The sequence below is a fragment of the Pollachius pollachius genome (assembly GCF_949987615.1).
Source record: "Pollachius pollachius genome assembly, chromosome: 3".
In the NCBI taxonomy this organism is placed as follows: Eukaryota; Metazoa; Chordata; class Actinopteri; order Gadiformes; family Gadidae; genus Pollachius; species Pollachius pollachius.
The window spans coordinates 37,532,041-37,550,623 of record NC_136936.1 but is presented as its reverse complement, the minus strand read 5'-3'; the positions used below and the strand labels follow the sequence as shown (position 1 = coordinate 37,550,623).

At 52.3% G+C, this 18,583-nt stretch overlaps 1 protein-coding gene across 18 annotated transcripts in view; it reads left to right on the top strand.

Moving 5' to 3' along the window:
• mycbp2 (MYC binding protein 2) overlaps positions 1–18,583 on the top strand; it is a 78,613-nt gene that overhangs the window by 47,361 nt on the left and 12,669 nt on the right. For 9 of the 18 annotated variants that reach the window (XM_079733263.1, XM_079733261.1, XM_079733272.1 and 6 more), the window contains 22 exons: positions 178–296; positions 451–538; positions 686–735; positions 866–1,038; positions 1,442–1,586; positions 1,886–2,158; positions 3,322–3,377; positions 3,470–3,585; positions 4,132–4,229; positions 5,462–5,578; positions 6,186–6,326; positions 9,033–9,260; positions 10,262–10,394; positions 10,676–10,801; positions 12,008–12,214; positions 13,952–15,589; positions 15,749–15,918; positions 16,489–16,733; positions 16,838–17,005; positions 17,305–17,462; positions 17,875–18,074; positions 18,398–18,547. In XM_079733263.1, the coding sequence (XP_079589389.1) occupies positions 178–296; positions 451–538; positions 686–735; positions 866–1,038; positions 1,442–1,586; positions 1,886–2,158; positions 3,322–3,377; positions 3,470–3,585; positions 4,132–4,229; positions 5,462–5,578; positions 6,186–6,326; positions 9,033–9,260; positions 10,262–10,394; positions 10,676–10,801; positions 12,008–12,214; positions 13,952–15,589; positions 15,749–15,918; positions 16,489–16,733; positions 16,838–17,005; positions 17,305–17,462; positions 17,875–18,074; positions 18,398–18,547 (4,799 nt within the window). The remainder of the gene's footprint in view (positions 1–177; positions 297–450; positions 539–685; positions 736–865; positions 1,039–1,441; positions 1,587–1,885; positions 2,159–3,321; positions 3,378–3,469; positions 3,586–4,131; positions 4,230–5,461; positions 5,579–6,185; positions 6,327–9,032; positions 9,261–10,261; positions 10,395–10,675; positions 10,802–12,007; positions 12,215–13,951; positions 15,590–15,748; positions 15,919–16,488; positions 16,734–16,837; positions 17,006–17,304; positions 17,463–17,874; positions 18,075–18,397; positions 18,548–18,583) is intronic. The other 9 variants (XM_079733268.1, XM_079733267.1, XM_079733266.1 and 6 more) reach the window with 6 other exon arrangements.

Here is an 18,583-nt window from a genome sequence, read left to right as displayed (position 1 = left end):
AATAGATCTGTCTTCTTTCTCTTCTGTGGTCAGATCTGATTAACAACAAACCCACACACGTGCACTCCCATCCACCCTCCCGTCTTACTCCTATTCATCCATTTCCCATTAACCCGTGAGGACTGGCTCTCGCTCGCTTCACCTTGTCGTGACTAACATCTCTGTGTCTTCTTACAGGAAACGAAGTTCTGTTTTCACTGGAAACGGCCTCAGATTACGTGAAAGACGAGAAGGCCTGCTTCTATGGCTTCAAGTGCGTGGCTGTGGGGTACGAGTTCAACCCTGGACTGGATGAGGTGAGGTGTTTTTGTAATAAAGAGGTCATTAGCTCATCTGGGCTGTGGCAGTGGGCTGGGGCAGTAGGCTGCAGGGGGAACAAAGTGTTTGGCCCGGAAAGGAAACCAAAAACCACAGCCGGTTTGTTCCAAAGGTTTTCTGTGTGTGTTTCAGGGTATTATTCAGCTGGAGAAGGAGCTGGCCTACTTGGGTAGTGTCTGTGCTGCTGCTCTCATGAAGAAGGATCTGGCTCTGCCTATAGGTGAGGAAACCCTGACAGAGAAGTGAGAGGTTCACAGATGCACTGGCCTTGCACACACACACACACACACACACACACACTCAATGCTGTGTGAGTCATTGTGCTGATTCTATTTTTAACCCACATTCAAATCCTGTGTTTTCCTAGGGAACGAATTGGAGGAAGATCTTGAGATCCTTGAGGAGGCATCTCTACAGGTATCTACATAGTTTCCTCCGTCCAAAGACCTCCTTTTCCCCTCACCTAAATCCACCACGGTTCACATTAGGAACCTGGTACTGCTTGTCCTTCCTTCAGCGTTCTCATCTCTGGCCCCCCTTCTTTCAGGTGTGCAAGTCCCACTCTGGGATCCTGGGCAAGGGTCTGGCCCTGTCCCACTCCCCCACCATCCTGGAGGCCCTGGAGGGGAACCTGCCCCTCCACCTGCAGACCAACGAGCACTCCTTTCTGGAGGACTTCATCACCTGCGTCCAGACCTCCAGCGGCGGGCGGCTGGCCAGGTATGCCTGGGCGGTCCACAGCCCATCACTCTGTTGTAAAAGCAACCAATAGTTTATACATTCATTCATTGGCAACATGTTAAGCCACACCGCTTGATGTTGGAAGGCATAATTATGAAAAATGTCACACACATATTACCAAGGATTTTGTATCAAGAAGGTTATGGCATTCCTGCAATATTTCATAAACAGGTCAAATATCGGATGGATACAGGTTCAGAAATTACGTGGAGCGATGAATCAATAAAAAGCTACTCTATTATATCGCTAACCTATGTCACCATGATGTATTAAACCCCCCACATTGTCCTGGCTCACCTCGCCGCGCCCTCGACGGTTCCTCACCGCCTCCCACCGCATCTTCACCGCGTCCTTACCGTATCCCCCCCCGTCCCTCCCCCAGGTGGCTGCAGCCGGACTCCTACGCCGACCCCCAGAAGACCTCCCTCATCCTGAACAAGGACGACATCCGCTGCGGCTGGCCGGCCACCGTGGCGGTGCAGACCAAGGACCAGTACGGGGAGGTGGTCCACGTCCCCAACATGAAGGTCAGGGTGCTGCCCCACGCGCCTCAGATCCACACGCCACTACATGTCCCTGATATGATATGCATTGCGATTCTGTAAATGTAATGATACTATATTACGATATGTATAACTTTTTCATTTTTTTGGGGCGGTTTTATCTCCTGTGTCGTGTCTCACGTCCGCCATTGTATTCCAACTGAATAAAACCTCCAGCAGTCAGTATGGAAATAAGTGTTTTTCAGAGTAGGCTGTCATGCATATTCATGCAAACTGAATTATTCAAAAGCTTTTTATTTACCCCCCCTCCTCGTCCCGTCCAGGTGGAGGTGAAGGCGGTGCCCGTGTCGCAGAAGAAGTCCATGCAGCAGGAGAACACCTGCAGCAAGAAGCTGCAGAGGCTCCCCGGGTCCGCCGCCATCGCCACCGCCAACGCCACCTCCTCCTCCTCCTGCTCCGCCTCCCCCAACTCCTGCTCCTCCTCGCTGTCCGGCGCCGACCTGACCTTCGGGGGCCTGCCCACCCCCCGTCTGGAGGCCACCTACGAGCCCGTCATTGTCAAGGAGGCTCGCTACATCGCCATCACCATGATGAAGGTGAGCTCCCCTGGGGGACGGTCGCCGACCCTCAGCAGGCGGTGGGACACCGCACGCAGGAAGGCGCTATGTGTTTAGCACTGTCTTAAATTGTATTTTAGCTCAACAGCAAAACACAATGGGTTCATACAGACATTAGAACAAATATGTAAGTAAAACGGTTGGAAGAATTACAGAAATACATAATGTCAAATGAAGGAGATAAAAAAAATATATAAACATAAAATTCACATAAAAAATATGTGAATAATATAAAATATTATAAAGGGACCTTAAACCCTGAAACCCGCTACAGAGGATAAACTCCCTGAGCTCTAAGGGGACTCAAACCATTAATCACAAACCATGGACCAAAACTGCTGACAGTGTTATTGTCTCCAAGGTTTTCTGGGAGAGAATCCCAGAGTTTAAGGGCGATAGGCACTATAAGCAGATTCCCCACTTGTCAACCGGGCTCCTGAAATAGCCAGCATTCTGCTGTCCGACGATCTCAGTGACCTAGCTGGAATATACTTGACTATCGTATCCCGGAGATAAAGTCAAGACCAGGATGACTTTTAAAAATTATTTAAAGAATATAAAAATCATTTTTTAAACATACAGCGACTAAGGAAGGGATTGGAGCCCAGGGAGATAGGATTCCTCTTCATATTGTGTGTCAGAATTCTAGCAGCAGCTTCTGAACTAATTTCAGGTTCATGATGGATTTCCTGGGTAGGCCAGATAAAATTGCATTACAATAATCCAGTATGCTAGACACGAAAGAGTGTTTTTGTTTTTCACCGTTGGCAATGGAGATAATGTCATGTACTTCAGAGACATTTCTGAGGTGATAATAGGCTGTTTTGGCAGACGTTACTGGTGTGGTATTTGAAACTTGCATAACTATTGCAGATAACTCTTAGATTCCTGATGTGGTTTTTGGCCTTCAGACTCATGGAGTAACAAACCTTTTTTCTTACTATTATTTCCAATTATTAAGATTTCCGTTTTGTGTTTTAAATGCGGGACAACCCCAAGTTTGTCATTCATTCAGTCAAATACGGAGCTCCGTTTGGAACATTATTGAAAAGAATATTCGTCGGTCACCCTTTAGTTGTATTTCCCCATTGACCTTACAGCTCTCCAACTCCCAACATGTCTGTTGTGATCTACCTTTCCAGGCTTATGAAAACTACTCTTTTGAGGAGCTGCGGTTCGCCTCCCCTACTCCGAAAAGGTACGGCACGGAAATCCAAGCCATCCATAGAATACTTTGGTTTTTTACTGCGGTGAGTCGACTTGACAAGGGTACATGTGTTTCTCCCGCAGACCCAGCGAGAACATGCTGATCCGCGCCAACACGGACGGGACGTACAGCGCCAACTGGACGCCCGGTGCCGTGGGCCTCTACACCATCCACGTCACCATCGACGGCATCGAGATCGGTAAGGCCAGGGACGGGACCTCCACCGTAGGGACCACCATCGCCGTAGTTACGGTGTCGCCTAGTTCCCAGGCGTACTTGTCTCAAGACGAAACACCTAGAAAGAGGTGCTTCAAATATAGGTTATTAACAATGGAGAGGGCGTAACTTCCCAGCATGCTTCGGGGTAGGGGTCGATATCCATATTAGTTACATGGGTTTAGCGATGAGAGGGTAGAGGCAGGGACTTTTGATAGAGATAGCCGCTTCTGTAGTATGTTTTGCATGTTTATTCGTACGATTATTTACCAAAATACGCCCTATCTATTCTCCTTCGTCTTTGTGGTTGTTGTTACTGCATGTTCGCGGTTCTGTTACTGTGGGTCTGTTAACTAGCGCAGTTCCCAGAAGGGAAGAGGAAGGAAGTCACGTTGTGTTACACCAGGGTAACGCTACAACTCCTGACCCCCTCTCAGCCACGGCGCCTGTTCCCCCCCGAGGGAGCAGTAGCGTGTTTTGGTCATTGGTTCCACACTCTGAGATGACGCTGCGACTCTCTGCCCTGTAGATGCCGGACTGGAGGTGGAGGTGAAAGACCCCCCCAAGGGGATGATCCCCCCAGGGACCCAGATGGTCAAACCCAAGGCCGAGCCTCAGCCCAACAAGGTCAGCCCTCAGCCGGCGTTAAAGGGCTTCTGCATCGTGCACATACCCCCCCCCCCCCGAGCCCCTCCACCCGCCACACACACACACACACACACACACACACACACACACACACACACACACACACACACACACACACACACACACACACACACTCAATACTAAAGTTTCACCCCCTGTGGGAGCGGGACTTTAGCAGGCTCCCCCCTACCCTTAGCAGTAGTGTAGAGGATAGTGCAAGGACGGCGTGAACATGAAACAGACCGCTCTTACTTGCTCCCCATTACAAAGGCAAAGAGAATAATGTGGTTGCGTCCATCAGAATCCCAAAGTAATTGAAGCGCTTCCGCCAAAAATATTTGTTACAGTGATTTTATCTCCCTGAAGGGCGCATTTCAATACCTCCTCAGTACAGAACAAAGCGCTTGCCCTGCATCCACCCCCCTCCCTGTCCCTCACCCCCCCGGCACCCAGCAAGCGGCCGGTCACACACACACACAGAGAGCTAGAGGCGCCCAGCAGCCTGACTAGAACCCACAGACACGGAAGGCTATTTCTGGGTGACCTGGCCCCGGAGTGTGTGCGCTTGACGTCTTGCCTACAATGGAAGGGGGAAAACGGGTGGCCACCACTCCGCTATGACACCATCAGCCCTGTCTGTTTGCCCAGCGGGAACCTGCACTCCCTGCCAGCACACACGCATGCAACACTGCTTTCACCACCAAAAAGTTGATTCAACTTTACACTGCTCTGCATGGGTGTGTTTGGGTGTGCGGGTGGGAGAGCGTGCGGTGTGTGTGTGTGTGTGTGTGTGTGTGTGTGTGTGTGTGTCTGCACAAGTAAGAAGACGCATTACCGCACCACTTCTAGTCTCATGCCCTGCTTCTCCACCCTATACCTGCGCCTCGCTCTTGATTCCTCTCTTGTTCTCAATCTGTCTGTCCCTCTATCTCTCTCTCTTTGTCCCTCTATTTCTCTCTCTCCTTCACTCTGTCCCTCTCTTTGTCCCTCTCGCTCTCCTTCTCTCTTTGTCCCTCAATCTCTCTCTTCTTCTTTCCTATCCCTCTATTTCTCCTTCTTTGTCTCTTTCTCGCTCTCTTCTCTCGCTCTCCCTCTGTGTTTCTCTCTCTCGCTCTCTCTCTCTCTCTCTCTCTCTCTCTCTCTCTCTCTCCCCCTCCCCCCCCGCTCTACCGTGGCTCACCGTCTTTCCTGTCTCCCTCTGCTTCTCTCAGGTCCGCAAATTTGTGTCCAAGGACAGCGCAGGCCTGCGTGTGCGTAGTCACCCCTCTCTGCAGAGCGAGCAGATAGGCATAGTGCAAGTCAATGGCACCATCACTTTCATTGACGAGGTAACCGCGCACTAGACCCCCGGGGGCAGAACGGAGCACTTGATATGACGAGAGCGGAGCGCCGTCCACGTTTACTTCCAGTCTCCAACCCCCTCCACCACCCCCTCCCCCCTCTCCTCCTCCCGTTGTTATGAAGGACTTTATATAGGGACTGATTGGCACTAGCATGATGATCACCATTGGCATCTTAAGCGTAATGACTGTTACTTCCACACTCATGAGTTGATGGTTTTTTTAATTGCCCTTCTCGGTTTTTACTAGCGCTTGGCTCTCAGGTTGGCCCCCGTTTTCTTTTAGTACTTGCTTTTGCTTCATGGCGAGACACACCGAGGCCGACACAGAGAGACTCTTGAGAAGTATACTCCCCTGGAAGGTGGACTGTCCTGAGTGTGTGCAGGCCCCACCGCCCGTTTAACACGTATACAAATAGATTCAGAGACCCGCCAAATCCCTAGCCGTAGCGCCCCGATTTCCTCCCTGCAGTCGCTTCTCCCGGGTCTCTCTCGCTGTCTCCCAGGGGTGCATACTATTCTATTACTTCTTCACACGTCCACTTCCTCTGCCTCCGGTAGCTCAGTCGCTTGTCCCCCCCCCCATCTCCCCGTAGATCCACAACGACGACGGCGTGTGGCTGCGGCTCAGCGACGACACGGTGAAGAAGTACGTGCCCAGCATGAACGGCTACTCGGAAGCCTGGTGCCTCTCCTTTAACCAGCACCTGGGCCGAAGTCTGCTGCTCCCGGCCGACGTAAGTAACGGGAGGGCCAGCCCTCCCTCCTTCCCCTTCCCCTCCCATGACCTCCCGCCCCCTCCTCCCCCCATCTCCCCCACCTTCCATTCTGGTTGGACGGGTCGGGCTTGTGTGTCATGGCGGTTAAGTGCTGCCCCCTGTGTACTTGCATAAGGGTCCTGAATGTGTGTATGCAGGGGCACCGGGGGGGAGGGGAGTGGATGAAACACCCACTGACTTTTCCTCACCCCCACCCTGTTGTAATCCCCTTCCCCTAACAGTTCCCCTGTTTTTAAAGCATGGTGTGTTGGGAGATGCCACACGCAGCAGAGTTGGCTTGCATGACGTGTACTGTTGTGCCACTACTACCACTACTTACCACCCGGGATGGGTTTTCACGGGACTTCCAAGTTTTCACCACTAACCCACCATTTCCAAAACGACCCTCTGGCCGTGCATGTCACATGCCACGCAAGGAGGAAATGTGTGCCGCAACGCAACCACGGTGGGGCGAGTTGTTTGGAGGAAAACAGCGTTGCTGGCCCCTCATTTGTCTAGTTGAGTTCACGTTGAGCCCAGTGCACAACCAAACCAGGCCTACTGCAGAGACTTGACTCCAGGTTTGGGTCTGATCGCACAGTTGAGTCTTGTGTTGTCCTCATCGCCTCAAGAGCCATGATTCATTAAGACACCGGAGCATGTGTCAAACTCCTTTTCTGTTTATTTCTTTATTTTTGCTCCATGGCACAACAAATCCTCCCAGACAACAAGAACAGTTGAGGGACGCTCTGCTCCAAGGCATGGCCGAAACATGGACATTTGGGTTGCCATTTGAGGCCGGGTGGATTTCTGTCATGAAGCAATCACTGGTTTAGACTATGGCAAAAGAGGGGGGGGGGGGGGGGGGGGGCTGTTCTCTTCTGCTGCTCCATGATTCCACCTTTTGCCTTCCTGGGCTGTTTCTCTGGTGTTGAGACGGCTTATATCGTTGTGAGGTTTCTGTTTGAACAGCATGACACACTACATCATCCAAGTGGGGGATTTTTTTGGAAGTTTCTTCTTGTTCCCAAAAAAATGATGCTTTATGTTGTGTACTCCATTGAGAAGTTCTTTGGTTGTGATTTCAATCGCATTGCCAAAATATGAACCCTAAAATTTTACTCGAAACGAAATAAAAACAACGGGCGTGTACAATTTCTGCAGTATCTTTTGGGTGCGCATTTGACTCCAATACCCGGAAGCCCGGAGGGCTTCCAGATTGGACAGCCATCGTAGGGTCTCAATGCCTTGTGCCGCTTCACTACTTCTGCTGATCTGCTTCACTAACATCCTATCTCCCTCTTGCTCTCGCCTTCCTAAAACCGTGCTTCCTGTTGGCCTTATTCACCTAGCAGCCATCTTTGCTCCATACGTTGGCTGTCTCGGGCTAGCGCTTGGAAGCAAGATGGCCGACAGTTGAGATAAAGGCCCATGATGTCAACATTTTAGGACACAATGACAACAAAAACTTCCTTCCAAAAAAATGAATCATCCCTGCCCCAACTCCTTCCTCTACCTCTCTATCTCCTCTTTCGTTCTTTCTATTGCTCTCTCTCTCCCTCTCTATCTTTCTGTCTGTGTGTGTGTGTATGTGTGTGTGTGTGTGTGTGTGTGTGTGTGTGTGTGTTACTGTCCGTGTCTTGACTGTCTCACAATCTGTTGCTCAGAGTGTCTTTAGCACTAGCCAAGGAGTCAGTGACACCGGCTTTTTGTCGTGGACCCCCTTAAGTGTTTTCCCACCACAGGTGAGTGGTTCTGTTTCGGAGCGGCGATTTGTGTTCTATCTCTGTAGCCCGTCTGCCCTCTAGCTCTTCATCAGCCTGTCAATTTGAATTTCTAAGGGCCGCCCCCTCTCCCCCCTCACCCCCCTCCCGACGTCGCCTCTCTCTCTCGCTCTCCTGGTCCGTAAAAAGAGGCGAAGGGATCGAACCACAGTTGCATGGTTGTTTCTGTTGTGTGGTTTTCCCCTTTTTTTTGACGTCCCTAAATGTACCGACATGACATAATGAATCCAAAGACCTTTTGGTCTGACCATCAAACTGAACGGAGGCGGACTGCGTGTGTATGCTTGCATGGGGACTGGGGAGGGCGGGTGGGGGAGAGGAAGGCCACAGGCCTTCCAGTTGCATGAGCAGTCTGGTTTGAAAGGCTCCCTCCCATGTTTTGCATATACAAACACCATGTTTGTGTCATGGCATGTCCCCCCCCCCCCCCCCAGAACAAGTGGCCCATTCCATGTTTTCCCAACACACTCATTTCGCTGTCGCCCTGTTGGATCAATGATATACTGTCATGCTTCCTTGTATTAATACGGCACATGTTGTCTTTGTCGCATTGATTCCAACGCTTGAGCGTGTTGACAAGAGGACTTGGAGGACGACAGCTTTCTGGGTGATCAAACCATCCTAACCGCCTCTCCCCTGGCTTCACTTAAATATCTGTTCCTGGAATCATTTGTCAAAATCAGTTCATTCAAATGATATAGCTCTGGATGTTGCAGATTTATGTTTATGTGAGGCCAGGAGAGACTGCTCCCAATTTCCGATCACCCAGACCGGGATTGTCCTTTTAAGAAGCTTATCAGAGCTCTCGGAGACAGTTTGTTTGTCGTTGTCGTTGTTTGTTTGTGTCCTGGCGCCGCCATGGCGGGCCCCTCCTCTAACCGTGCGTTCCTCCCTCTTGCAGGAGTCCAGGGCCCCCTCGGAAGAGAGGGTAAAGGAGGTGGGCGGCCACCCCTCCCCCGAGGCCCCCGTGCGGGAGCAGAGCAGGGAAGGGCTGGGCGGCGGTGGCCCTGGGCTTTATAAGGTAGTGAAGACCGGCCCCTCTGGTCACAACATCAGAAGCTGCCCAAACCTTAGGGGTATCCCCATTGGAATGTTAGTACTGGGGAACAAGGTCAAGGCCGTAGGCGAGGTACGCACTCAACCCCCACCCCTCCCCCACCCTCCTAAACCAAATCTATAATAAAATGGTTGCTTTCTTGTTTTGATTGTTGACCGCACCTTTAATAAATGCGTCTTGTTACTGATTGTTCTTGTGGTTGTTGGAGTGATTCCCTCTCTGTGCTAGCAGGCTGAAATCACTCGCCTTTCTTTTTCTTGTGTGAACTGCATCACCTGTTTGTGAACATGAGAATTCTGATTTTGTCTTGTGGACGGGAATCATTGTGGTGCACACACAGGTGTTTTCTCCCCCACAATCTTTCAAAATCTCCTAATTTTTCTTTCTTACTACGACTTTGCTGACCGGCACGCAACCCAGCGTTTCCCTCTTGTTCAGATGCATTTGTCTTGAAATGCAGGGTGGTTTCATGTTTTTTCTTTGGCACCTCGAAATGCATCCTTTCAGCTAGGCGGTGTCTCTCTTGCATTCCTCTAACAGTCTTTCTCAACCCTAACCCAATTACTTTCTCTGAGCTTCCTAAACGGTCTCGGGACGGGTTCTGATTGGCTCCGCCCACCCAGTGGGATCTGACCTCTCATTGGCTGCCGTGGTGTGTCATGCTGTTCTAGAGATTCCTCCTCCTCCTCTTGAGCCTGTTTTCTGGAAAAACTCTGTCTGGATCTGCGATGCGAAGCCTGCACACATTAACGCCTCCACCTGTGTCTTGTTTGTCCAAAATGATCACATTTTCCTGAAAGTCTTCAGCTAAGTGTCTGTAATCAAATGGTTTCTAATGAAAGTATTACGTTCTGCCTGTTGATTGTTATGTCATGCAAATTGATGCCTTTATCTGTGACTGAAGGCCGTGGACCACGTTTCTAATGTTATGATAACAAACTTGTCCGATGAGTATGGAACATGGCGTTCCATGCTCCTGGTTCAGGGCCGAATCGGCCCGTGTGTTGCATGCAAGGCCAGCTCCATGCAAAGCCGTGCGTGAGTGTGGATAAAGAGCGTGGTTTGTGCGTCAGGTGGTGAACTCGGAGGGCACCTGGGTTCAGCTGGACAAGAACAGCGTGGTGGAGTTCTGCGAGAGCGACGAGGGCGAGGCCTGGTCCCTGGCCCGGGACCGCGGCGGGAACCAGTACCTCCGACACGACGACGGTAAGCAGCAAAGCCCCGCCTCCCGGTCGCTGACCCCGTTTTCAGGGTCCGAAAATACACAGCATCGGCAAATAGTTTGAACCCAATCAATAGCTGCTCATCACTCCGATCGACCGACCCTGTGTGATGTAGCGATGGCCAGTGAATACAGCCTTTTTTTTTTTTTTTTACAATGCATCCCACACCCGGAACAATCAGGAATCTCCTGTGACCTCGTATTCACCCCCATGATTGGGGAGCTCCTGTCCTAACGTGTGGCTCGCCCCTATACCATCCTGCAGAACAAGCTGTGGTGGAGCACAACGGTCAGACCCCGCCCCCCAGCCCCTTCTCTGTGCAGGCCTTCAACAGGGCCGCCGCCTCCAACGGCGCGCAGGGCTTCGACTATGGCCTCTCCAACAACAAAGGTGGGGACATCTCGGCGTGTCTCGGGCCACCGCCCGGCACATACTCCGGATTGTTGTTGTTGTTGTTGTTTTTTTAGAAGACACTTTTCCAGAAATGAATCTTTTCCTCATCGCTTAACTTGGCATGCTTCCACTTTTGTCTTTTACGCCTAATCACTTTATGAATTTCTATTTTTTATTTTTTTCGTCATTGGTGGAGGTTGTCGTCGTCGTTCCCTTGGTAACGCACTGCTACAGAAATGAAAAAAGCAAATTCCAAACCCGTTGGGCGTGCAGTACGCTTCTGACGATTAATCAGACCTCTGTGGAAGCCGCCGCTTATTCGGATTAGTCGACACGCTCCCTTGATCCCGAGCTCATCGTTTGTGTCTAGCGTAGAAGAATACACGCCCCGCACATGTTCACTCACTCACACACTCACATTGCCTCCACCTCCACCACGTCCGAACAATTGGACACCAAAGACGATGGACAGCATTGTATTTGATTGCTGAATGTATGAACCAGTCCCTCCACGATCCACCATGCCCATCCAGTTGACCGTGGACTCCCCATTTCCTCATTTTGTGCATGTTCGTCTTCGTGCCTCGTTTTTTCTACCACGTCTCAACATTACGGCAATGTTAGGCTCGACTCTTGTGTGTGTTTATCTGTGTGTGTGTGTGTGTGTGTGTGTGTGTGTGCGCTTCTGTTGTTTTCTGTCTGTGTGCATGGGCCAGTTAATGTGCTTCTCCCAGTATTGACACTGGTGTCTATTGGGCTGCACCAAACCAACTCAAGTGAAATCAACCCCCCCCCTCCCCCTTCCCCGACCCCTGACCCTTCCACCGCCCCCCCCCCTGACCAGGCACCGACCCCTGGCCACCTCCACTCCTCTGTAGCGTCACCATTACTTCCACCTTCGTTGTAGTTAAACCACCACCTCTCTGCCCAGCCCCGACCACCCACCCACCAACATAACGTTTCCCTGATCACCTTGTGGCGTCTTAACTCTCTGGCGGTCGTTTGAAGTAATGCAGTGATTTTTTTTAAATGAATGAGTTGCATCCCCCCCTCCCTTATTTTAGCCTCCTTCTTTAATTTTAACTTTCCTTACTTTTTCTTAAAAATAAACCAAATCTAAAACTAGTTGATAAAAGCAGAACCAACGCCTTAGTGTAAAGCTGTAGTTCTCTCCCCCCCTTCCTCTGTCTCCCATATACGCAGGTGTCCAGTTGAGCGCCATACTGAATCCCATTCAGTCTGGGCCCTTCCTCCCAGCAGCTCACTCCTCCTCCTCCTCCGTATTTGAGCAAGCCGCCCAACCTCCCACTACCTCCTCCTCCTCTTCCTCTTCCTCCTCCCTTGTCCACAGTCCATTTGTGTTTGGACAGTCCCTCTCCCACCTGTCTCAGCCACAGCCACAGCTTCTGAGTAAGTCTGTCCGTTTGTCTGACAGAGTCGGCGCTTGCTTGCCCAGGTGCCGAGTCCCTCTTGTTCCGCCCCCCCCCCCCCCCCCCCCCCCTCCCTTCCCCCTTGACTTATTGGTTTGGATTTCTGTTTGTGTTTTCTATGCTTTACTTATTTAGAGCTGGGGTTGGTAGGGGTCGGGTGGGTAACGGCTGAAGCGTGAAGCATAACATTGTTGTGGTTTAATTTTGTATTTCTTGATTAATTCGACTTGGGCTCCGTCGCTTGCTTCAATTATTTTTTTCTCTTCTCTCTGCTTGGTCTCTTTACGCTCATTGGGCTTCTCTTTCTTTCATTATCCCCCCCCCCCCCCACCGCTGACATCCACCTCTTCACAGCCTCCATCTTGGCTCAGCAGCTTGTTTGGCTCTCTGCCTCCACCAGCCCAGCGCTCCACTGAACACCACTAAACAGTAGTCTACATAATTCACTACCACCTAGGCTAGAGCATGCAACAGAGACTATCTAATACCAGAGGGCCCATAATCATTTCATAATCAGACCCATGAAATGATTATAGACCAACGTGCTTATGTTCACTAAATCAATGATCAATTTGAGTAGTTATTCCCAGAACAGGGTCCAAAATACCTCTATAATATTTCCTGTACAATATCTTTTATAGTATCTATTTCTGCCTATTTCTGCATGTTAATCTTTATCAGTCCTTGCTGTTCGCCCAGCCGTCCTGTTCTTTTAAATCTCTTATGACCTCTCTATGTTGAGCTTTAAGACCGTTTATCTTTTTCTTCATTTCTTGCCGTTCCTATCTGACCTCTCCTCTCCTTTACTCCTGTTTCTCCTGTGATGGTCTCCTTGCATTCTGTGGCTTGTTTACCTGCCGCTGTCTTCTGCTGTAGATGGTCCCTCAGTCAGCCTTGCTTCTCGTGAGCGTGCGCACAAAAGCAGCACTTCCATGGCGGTGCATGGCACCGCTCGTTCCTCTCTCGCTCACAAGCAAAAGGGTGGGTAAAGCACTGAACGCATGCCCAATTCAGACTTGCAATCTGTGGGAGGGGGCGGGGAGGGATTTGAGCTCGAGAACAATCCCGTTTTTCACTGAGCAAAGAATTGTGAACCACAAAAAAACTGTTTTTTAGTTTTTTGAATGCAGGGTTAAGAGTACAAGGACAAGAGCACACCCTTCTAATGGTGTACGACTAAGAAACTATACAAGGATACATCATCTACAAAAGTATATTATGTCCTGGAATATATTTTATTTGCAAAGAGGGCTCCTTACAACGTTGGAGGAGGACCCTAGCCAGGGGTTAGTCCTGGTGCTAAAAGTTAAAACGAAGATTAGATTAATCACTAATTACGTGCTGGGCTGGAATCCATTATCACCGGCTTCTACATGACCCGATACCTACCCTGGTCCATGCTTAAGACCGCTGGCTAGTAGACTAGAGTGGTGGGTTGGAAACAGATATCAAGTCATTCATAAGTAAGTCATTATATTAACATATATTAAGGCATGCAATAGCATCAGCTCATTTACATTTCCTTCCCTGGTTCCTCATTTTTCTTCTCATTTCTCCATGTCATTGTCTGTGCTTTCTTTCCATTAATACCCTTTGGTTTCCTCCTCAGATCAGTTGTATTGTTTCCCCCTCCCCCAGTGTTAGGAGGAGGCTATTTCGCCTCTCGCTCCAACCCCCTCCCGCGGTGAAACCCCCTCTGTGCTCTATGAATGTCCAGGTGACCGAGGGAACCTGCTGTCCGGCGCGCGGCCCATGTCGCCGTCCTCCAAGCAGCGGCAGGAGAGCCGCAGCGGGCGCTCCTCGGAGCAGGGCCGGGCCAAGACGGGCGAGGGGGGCCTCTCGGCCAGCGAGGCCCTGATCCTCCGCTCGGACACGGCCAAGCTGCGCTCGGACTCGCACAGCCGCTCCCACTCACCCAACCACAACACCCTGCAGGCCCTGAAGGCCGACGGCAGGACCGGCACCCCGGGGGCCCGTGGCGAGTCCCCCAACCCGGGCTCCCGCTCCTCCTCGCCCAAGCAGAAGGGAGTGTCCTCGCCCTCCTCTGGCAGGTCCAGTCCCTCGAGCGTTCCGTCGCAGCACGCCACCACCGCCACCGCCGCCTCCAACAACGACAAGAACCTCCCGCCCAAGGTCAGCCCGTCCCCCAAGGCCCGCCTGGACCCTCCCCGAGAGAGGTCCAAGTCGGACTCGTACACCCTGGACCCGGACACGCTGCTGAAGAAGAAGATCCCCCTGACGGAGCCCCTCCGGGGAAGGTCCACCTCGCCCAAGGCCAAGCTCTCCCCCAAAGACCCGAGCAAGGGCGGCGTCGGCAACGCGGAGAACCGCGCGCCCTCTCCCCACGTCACCCAGGAGAACCTCCACAGCGAGGTGGTGGAGGTCTGCACCTCGGGCGCGCCGCTCACCAACGACGAGACCAGCGACGAGGGCATCGATCTGCGCCACGCCGAGGAGGGCTCCTCCAAGGTGCACTTCAGCATCGGCAAGGCCCCCGTCAAGGAGGAGCAGGAGAGCCGCTCCTCGCCCAAGGCCAGCCGCAAGGCCTCCAGCCGCCACGTCCGGCCCAAGAAGGATAAGTCGGGCCCCCTGTTCAAAGCCGAGAGCGCGTCCAAGCTGGCGGAGCCCGCCAAGCAGGCCATGTCGCCCTCGGTGGCGGAGTGCGCCCGGGCGGTCTTCGCCGCCTTCCTGTGGCACGAGGGCATCGTGCACGACGCCATGGCCTGCTCCTCCTTCCTGAAGTTCAACCCGGACCTGAGCAAGGAGCACGCGCCCATCCGCAACTCCATGGGGGGCCAGGGCGCCGAGGAGAAGGAGAGCAAGCTGAAGAACCGGCACTCCCTGGAGATCTCGTCGGCGCTGAACATGTTCAACATCGCGCCGCACGGGCCCGACATCTCCAAGATGGGCAGCATCAACAAGAACAAGGTGCTGTCCATGCTCAAGGAGCCGCCGCTGCCCGAGAAGTGCGAGGAGGGCAAGGAGTCGGCGGCCCACGAGTCGAACTCCCACCCGGTCATGAGGGCCAAGTCCATCCTCCCGCTCACCCTGCAGCACCTGGTGGCCTTCTGGGAGGACATCTCCATGGCAACAATGAAGGCGGCCACCCAGAACATGATCTTCCCCAGCCCGGGCTCCAGCGCCATCCTGAAGAAGAAGGAGAACGAGAAGGACGGCAAGAAGGCCAAGAAGGAGAAGAAGAAGCGGGAGAAGGCGGAGGTGCGTCCCCGGGGGAACCTGTTTGGGGAGATGGCTCAGCTGGCCATGGGCGGACCCGAGAAGGACACCATCTGTGAGCTGTGTGGGGAGTCGCACCCCTACCCGGTCACCTACCACATGAGGCAGGCCCACCCAGGTAGGCCCACTGGTTATTTTGACCTCATTTTGTAATGAAGTCAATGCATTGGAGGTATTGGGATCTAGGTGATTTTTGCCCAGCATGCGTCCCCTTTTTGTTTCTGAGTCCCGACGATCTCCTGTTGATTGGGTCATACTTGTTTGTCTCCGTTGGCAGGCTGCGGTCGCTACGCCGGAGGCCAGGGCTACAACAGCATCGGCCACTTCTGTGGCGGCTGGGCGGGGAACTGTGGCGATGGAGGCATCGGGGGCAGCACCTGGTACCTGGTGTGTGACCGCTGCAGAGAGAAATACCTGAGGGAAAAACAGAGCGCAGCCAGGGAGAAGGTAGCGTTGGATGTTAGCGCTCAATGACGTCCATAGAAATCTGAGTCTTGCCAAGGGGGGGGCACCAAAATTAAATGGGAAATAACGTTTTTAATGTACAGACTTGAGTGCTTGTAGTTGACGCCCTCTCAAATACAGAAAAATAATAATGACGAGGTATCGATGACTTCATTTGGTGAAGTAAGGTCGATCGTGTCTCTGGTGAACATGTGACATCCATGAATGTTGACAGACGTTTTTGTTCCTTTTTTTTGCCTCACAGAAGACCTGCTTTAGGTTTAAGACCTAAGATCTTGTGCTGTGTTAGTCTTGTGTGGTCAGCAGGAATAAAGTCAAACATATCTTTTATATATTTGAATCAGCCCTCGAACCTGAAGCACTCTCTGTCTGTCTCTGTCTGTCTCTCTGTCTCTCTGTCTGTCTGTCTGTCTGTCTGTCTGTCTGTCTGTCTGTCTGTCTGTCTGTCTGTCTGTCTGTCTGTCTGTCTCTCTGCCTGTCTCTGTCTGTCTCTCTGCCTGTCTGTCTCTCTGCCTGTCTGTCTGTCTGTCCGTCCGTCCCCCCCTCCCCCAGGTGAAGCAGTCCAGGAAGAAGCCCCTGCAGGTGAAGACGCCCCGCGCACTGCCCACCATGGAGGCCCACCAGGTGATCCGGGCCAACGCCCTGTTCCTGCTGTCGCTGAGCAGCGCGGCGGAGCCCAGCATCCTGTGCCACCACCCCCCCCGGCCCCTGCACTCCCAGCTGCCCAGCCTGAAGGAGGGCGTCTCGGACGAGACCCCCAACAAGATGGGCTGCCTCTACCTGCAGACCCTGGCGAGGTACCGGCGCGTCCCCTTGGTTCTGGAGGTCCATTCGTAGCCGTTTGTGGGTAGTGACTCACCGATGACTCCCCCCCCCTTTCTCTGCCACGCCCGTCCCTCAGGCAACACACAGAGAACTTTGGCGCCTACCAGGACGATAACCTTTTCCAAGACGAGATGAGGTACCTGCGCTCCACGTCGGTGCCCGCCCCGTACATCTCCGTCACCCCTGACGCCTGCCCCAACGTGTTCGAGGAGCCGGAGAACAACATGAAGTCCATGCCCCCCAGGTGACCACCACCCTACCCGGCCATGTGCTGCTTTTATCCAGTTTATAGTTTTTCTTGTTTGAATTTGGAAAAGAAAAAGGAGGAAATGGACATTTATTTTCAAAATGTACGGAAGTTGTATTTGCTAGCTTAAAGATGTGTTTAAAAAATATATTTTTTACTTTTAAATAATTAGTTGTTTTAGAAGTTCTTGTGACTTCTTACAGGTTGTTTTAATATTTATTGGATTATTTTACGAAATAATTCCAAAGTGCTATTTTCTTCCCAATTGACTTCCATTGTCGCCCGCTTTTCTCCAGTCTGGAAACGAGTCCGATCACGGACAGCGACACGGCCAAGCGGACGGTGTTCCAGCGCTCCTACTCTGTGGTGGCGTCGGAGTACGACAAGCAGCACTCCGCCTCGCCGGCCCGCATCAAGGCCGTGCCCAGACGGAGGGTCCACAGTGGGGACAAAGGTAGGCCCACCACCCCACCATCCCACTTTCTCATGTTAGCCTCGCACAGCCGGGGCAAGGTTCGCTGCGCTCTGGAAAGTGTTTGTCGAGGGGCGTCGCCAGTCAGTCTTACCTTGCAGCCGATGGATGTACTTTGTCCCGTCGAATCTCGAGTTTCATATTTGCAAAGTAAACACACCTTTGGCGACGTTACTGCAACACTTTTCAATGAAGTTAAAAGGTATTGCGTTCAAATAAAACAAATTAACGGGCCACATTGAAATCATCATATTAATAAGGGCATTGGTTGGCTGTGTGGGGATCACTGATTGGCCGACTGAATGTCGTTTGGAGCCAAGCTGCCGGTGTTTAATGTGGCAAATGTCCAACTCTGTCTCTCTGTGGACCCTCTCCACGCCCCCCCCCCATCCAGAGGTGGGCTCGTCCCTGCTGCGCCACCCGTCCCCGGAGCTGTCCCGGCTCATCTCGGCGCACGGCTCCCTCAGCAAGGGGGAGAGGAACTTCCAGTGGCCCGTGCTGGCCTTCGTCATCCAGCACCACGACCTGGAGGGCCTGGAGGTGGCCATGAGACACGCGCTCAGGAAGTCCGCCTGCCGGGTGTTTGCCATGGAGGTACGCCGCCACCGCCGCCCCCGTGGGACGTTGGCATCGACCCTAACCCAGTGAGGGTTGGGGCTAACCATCTGGTGCTATTGAGCTGATCTATTACACTGTGCAGGTGGATAGGGAGTAGATGGGAGGCCTTATACAGAACATGTCAGGGATTAGAAACAAAGGGATTTGTTTTGAAAAGAGTGAAAGTGTACGCACGTGTGGGAAAACTGAAAAAAAGACCAGGGCGAAGAGACAAGATTCCCCCAATTATATATCGCATCAAGTACCACACTAAGTCCTGTTTTCTCCTGCTAATGGTTTATTTGGTGGCGTCTTCTCAGGCCTTCAACTGGCTGCTGTGCAACGTGATCCAGACCACCTCGCTGCACGACATCCTGTGGCACTTCGTGGCGTCCCTCACGCCGTCCCCGTTGGAGCCCGAGGAAGAGGAGGACGAGGAGAACAAGGCCAACAAGGAGAACCTGGAGCAGGCGAGGAGGCCACACACACACATGCATACACACATA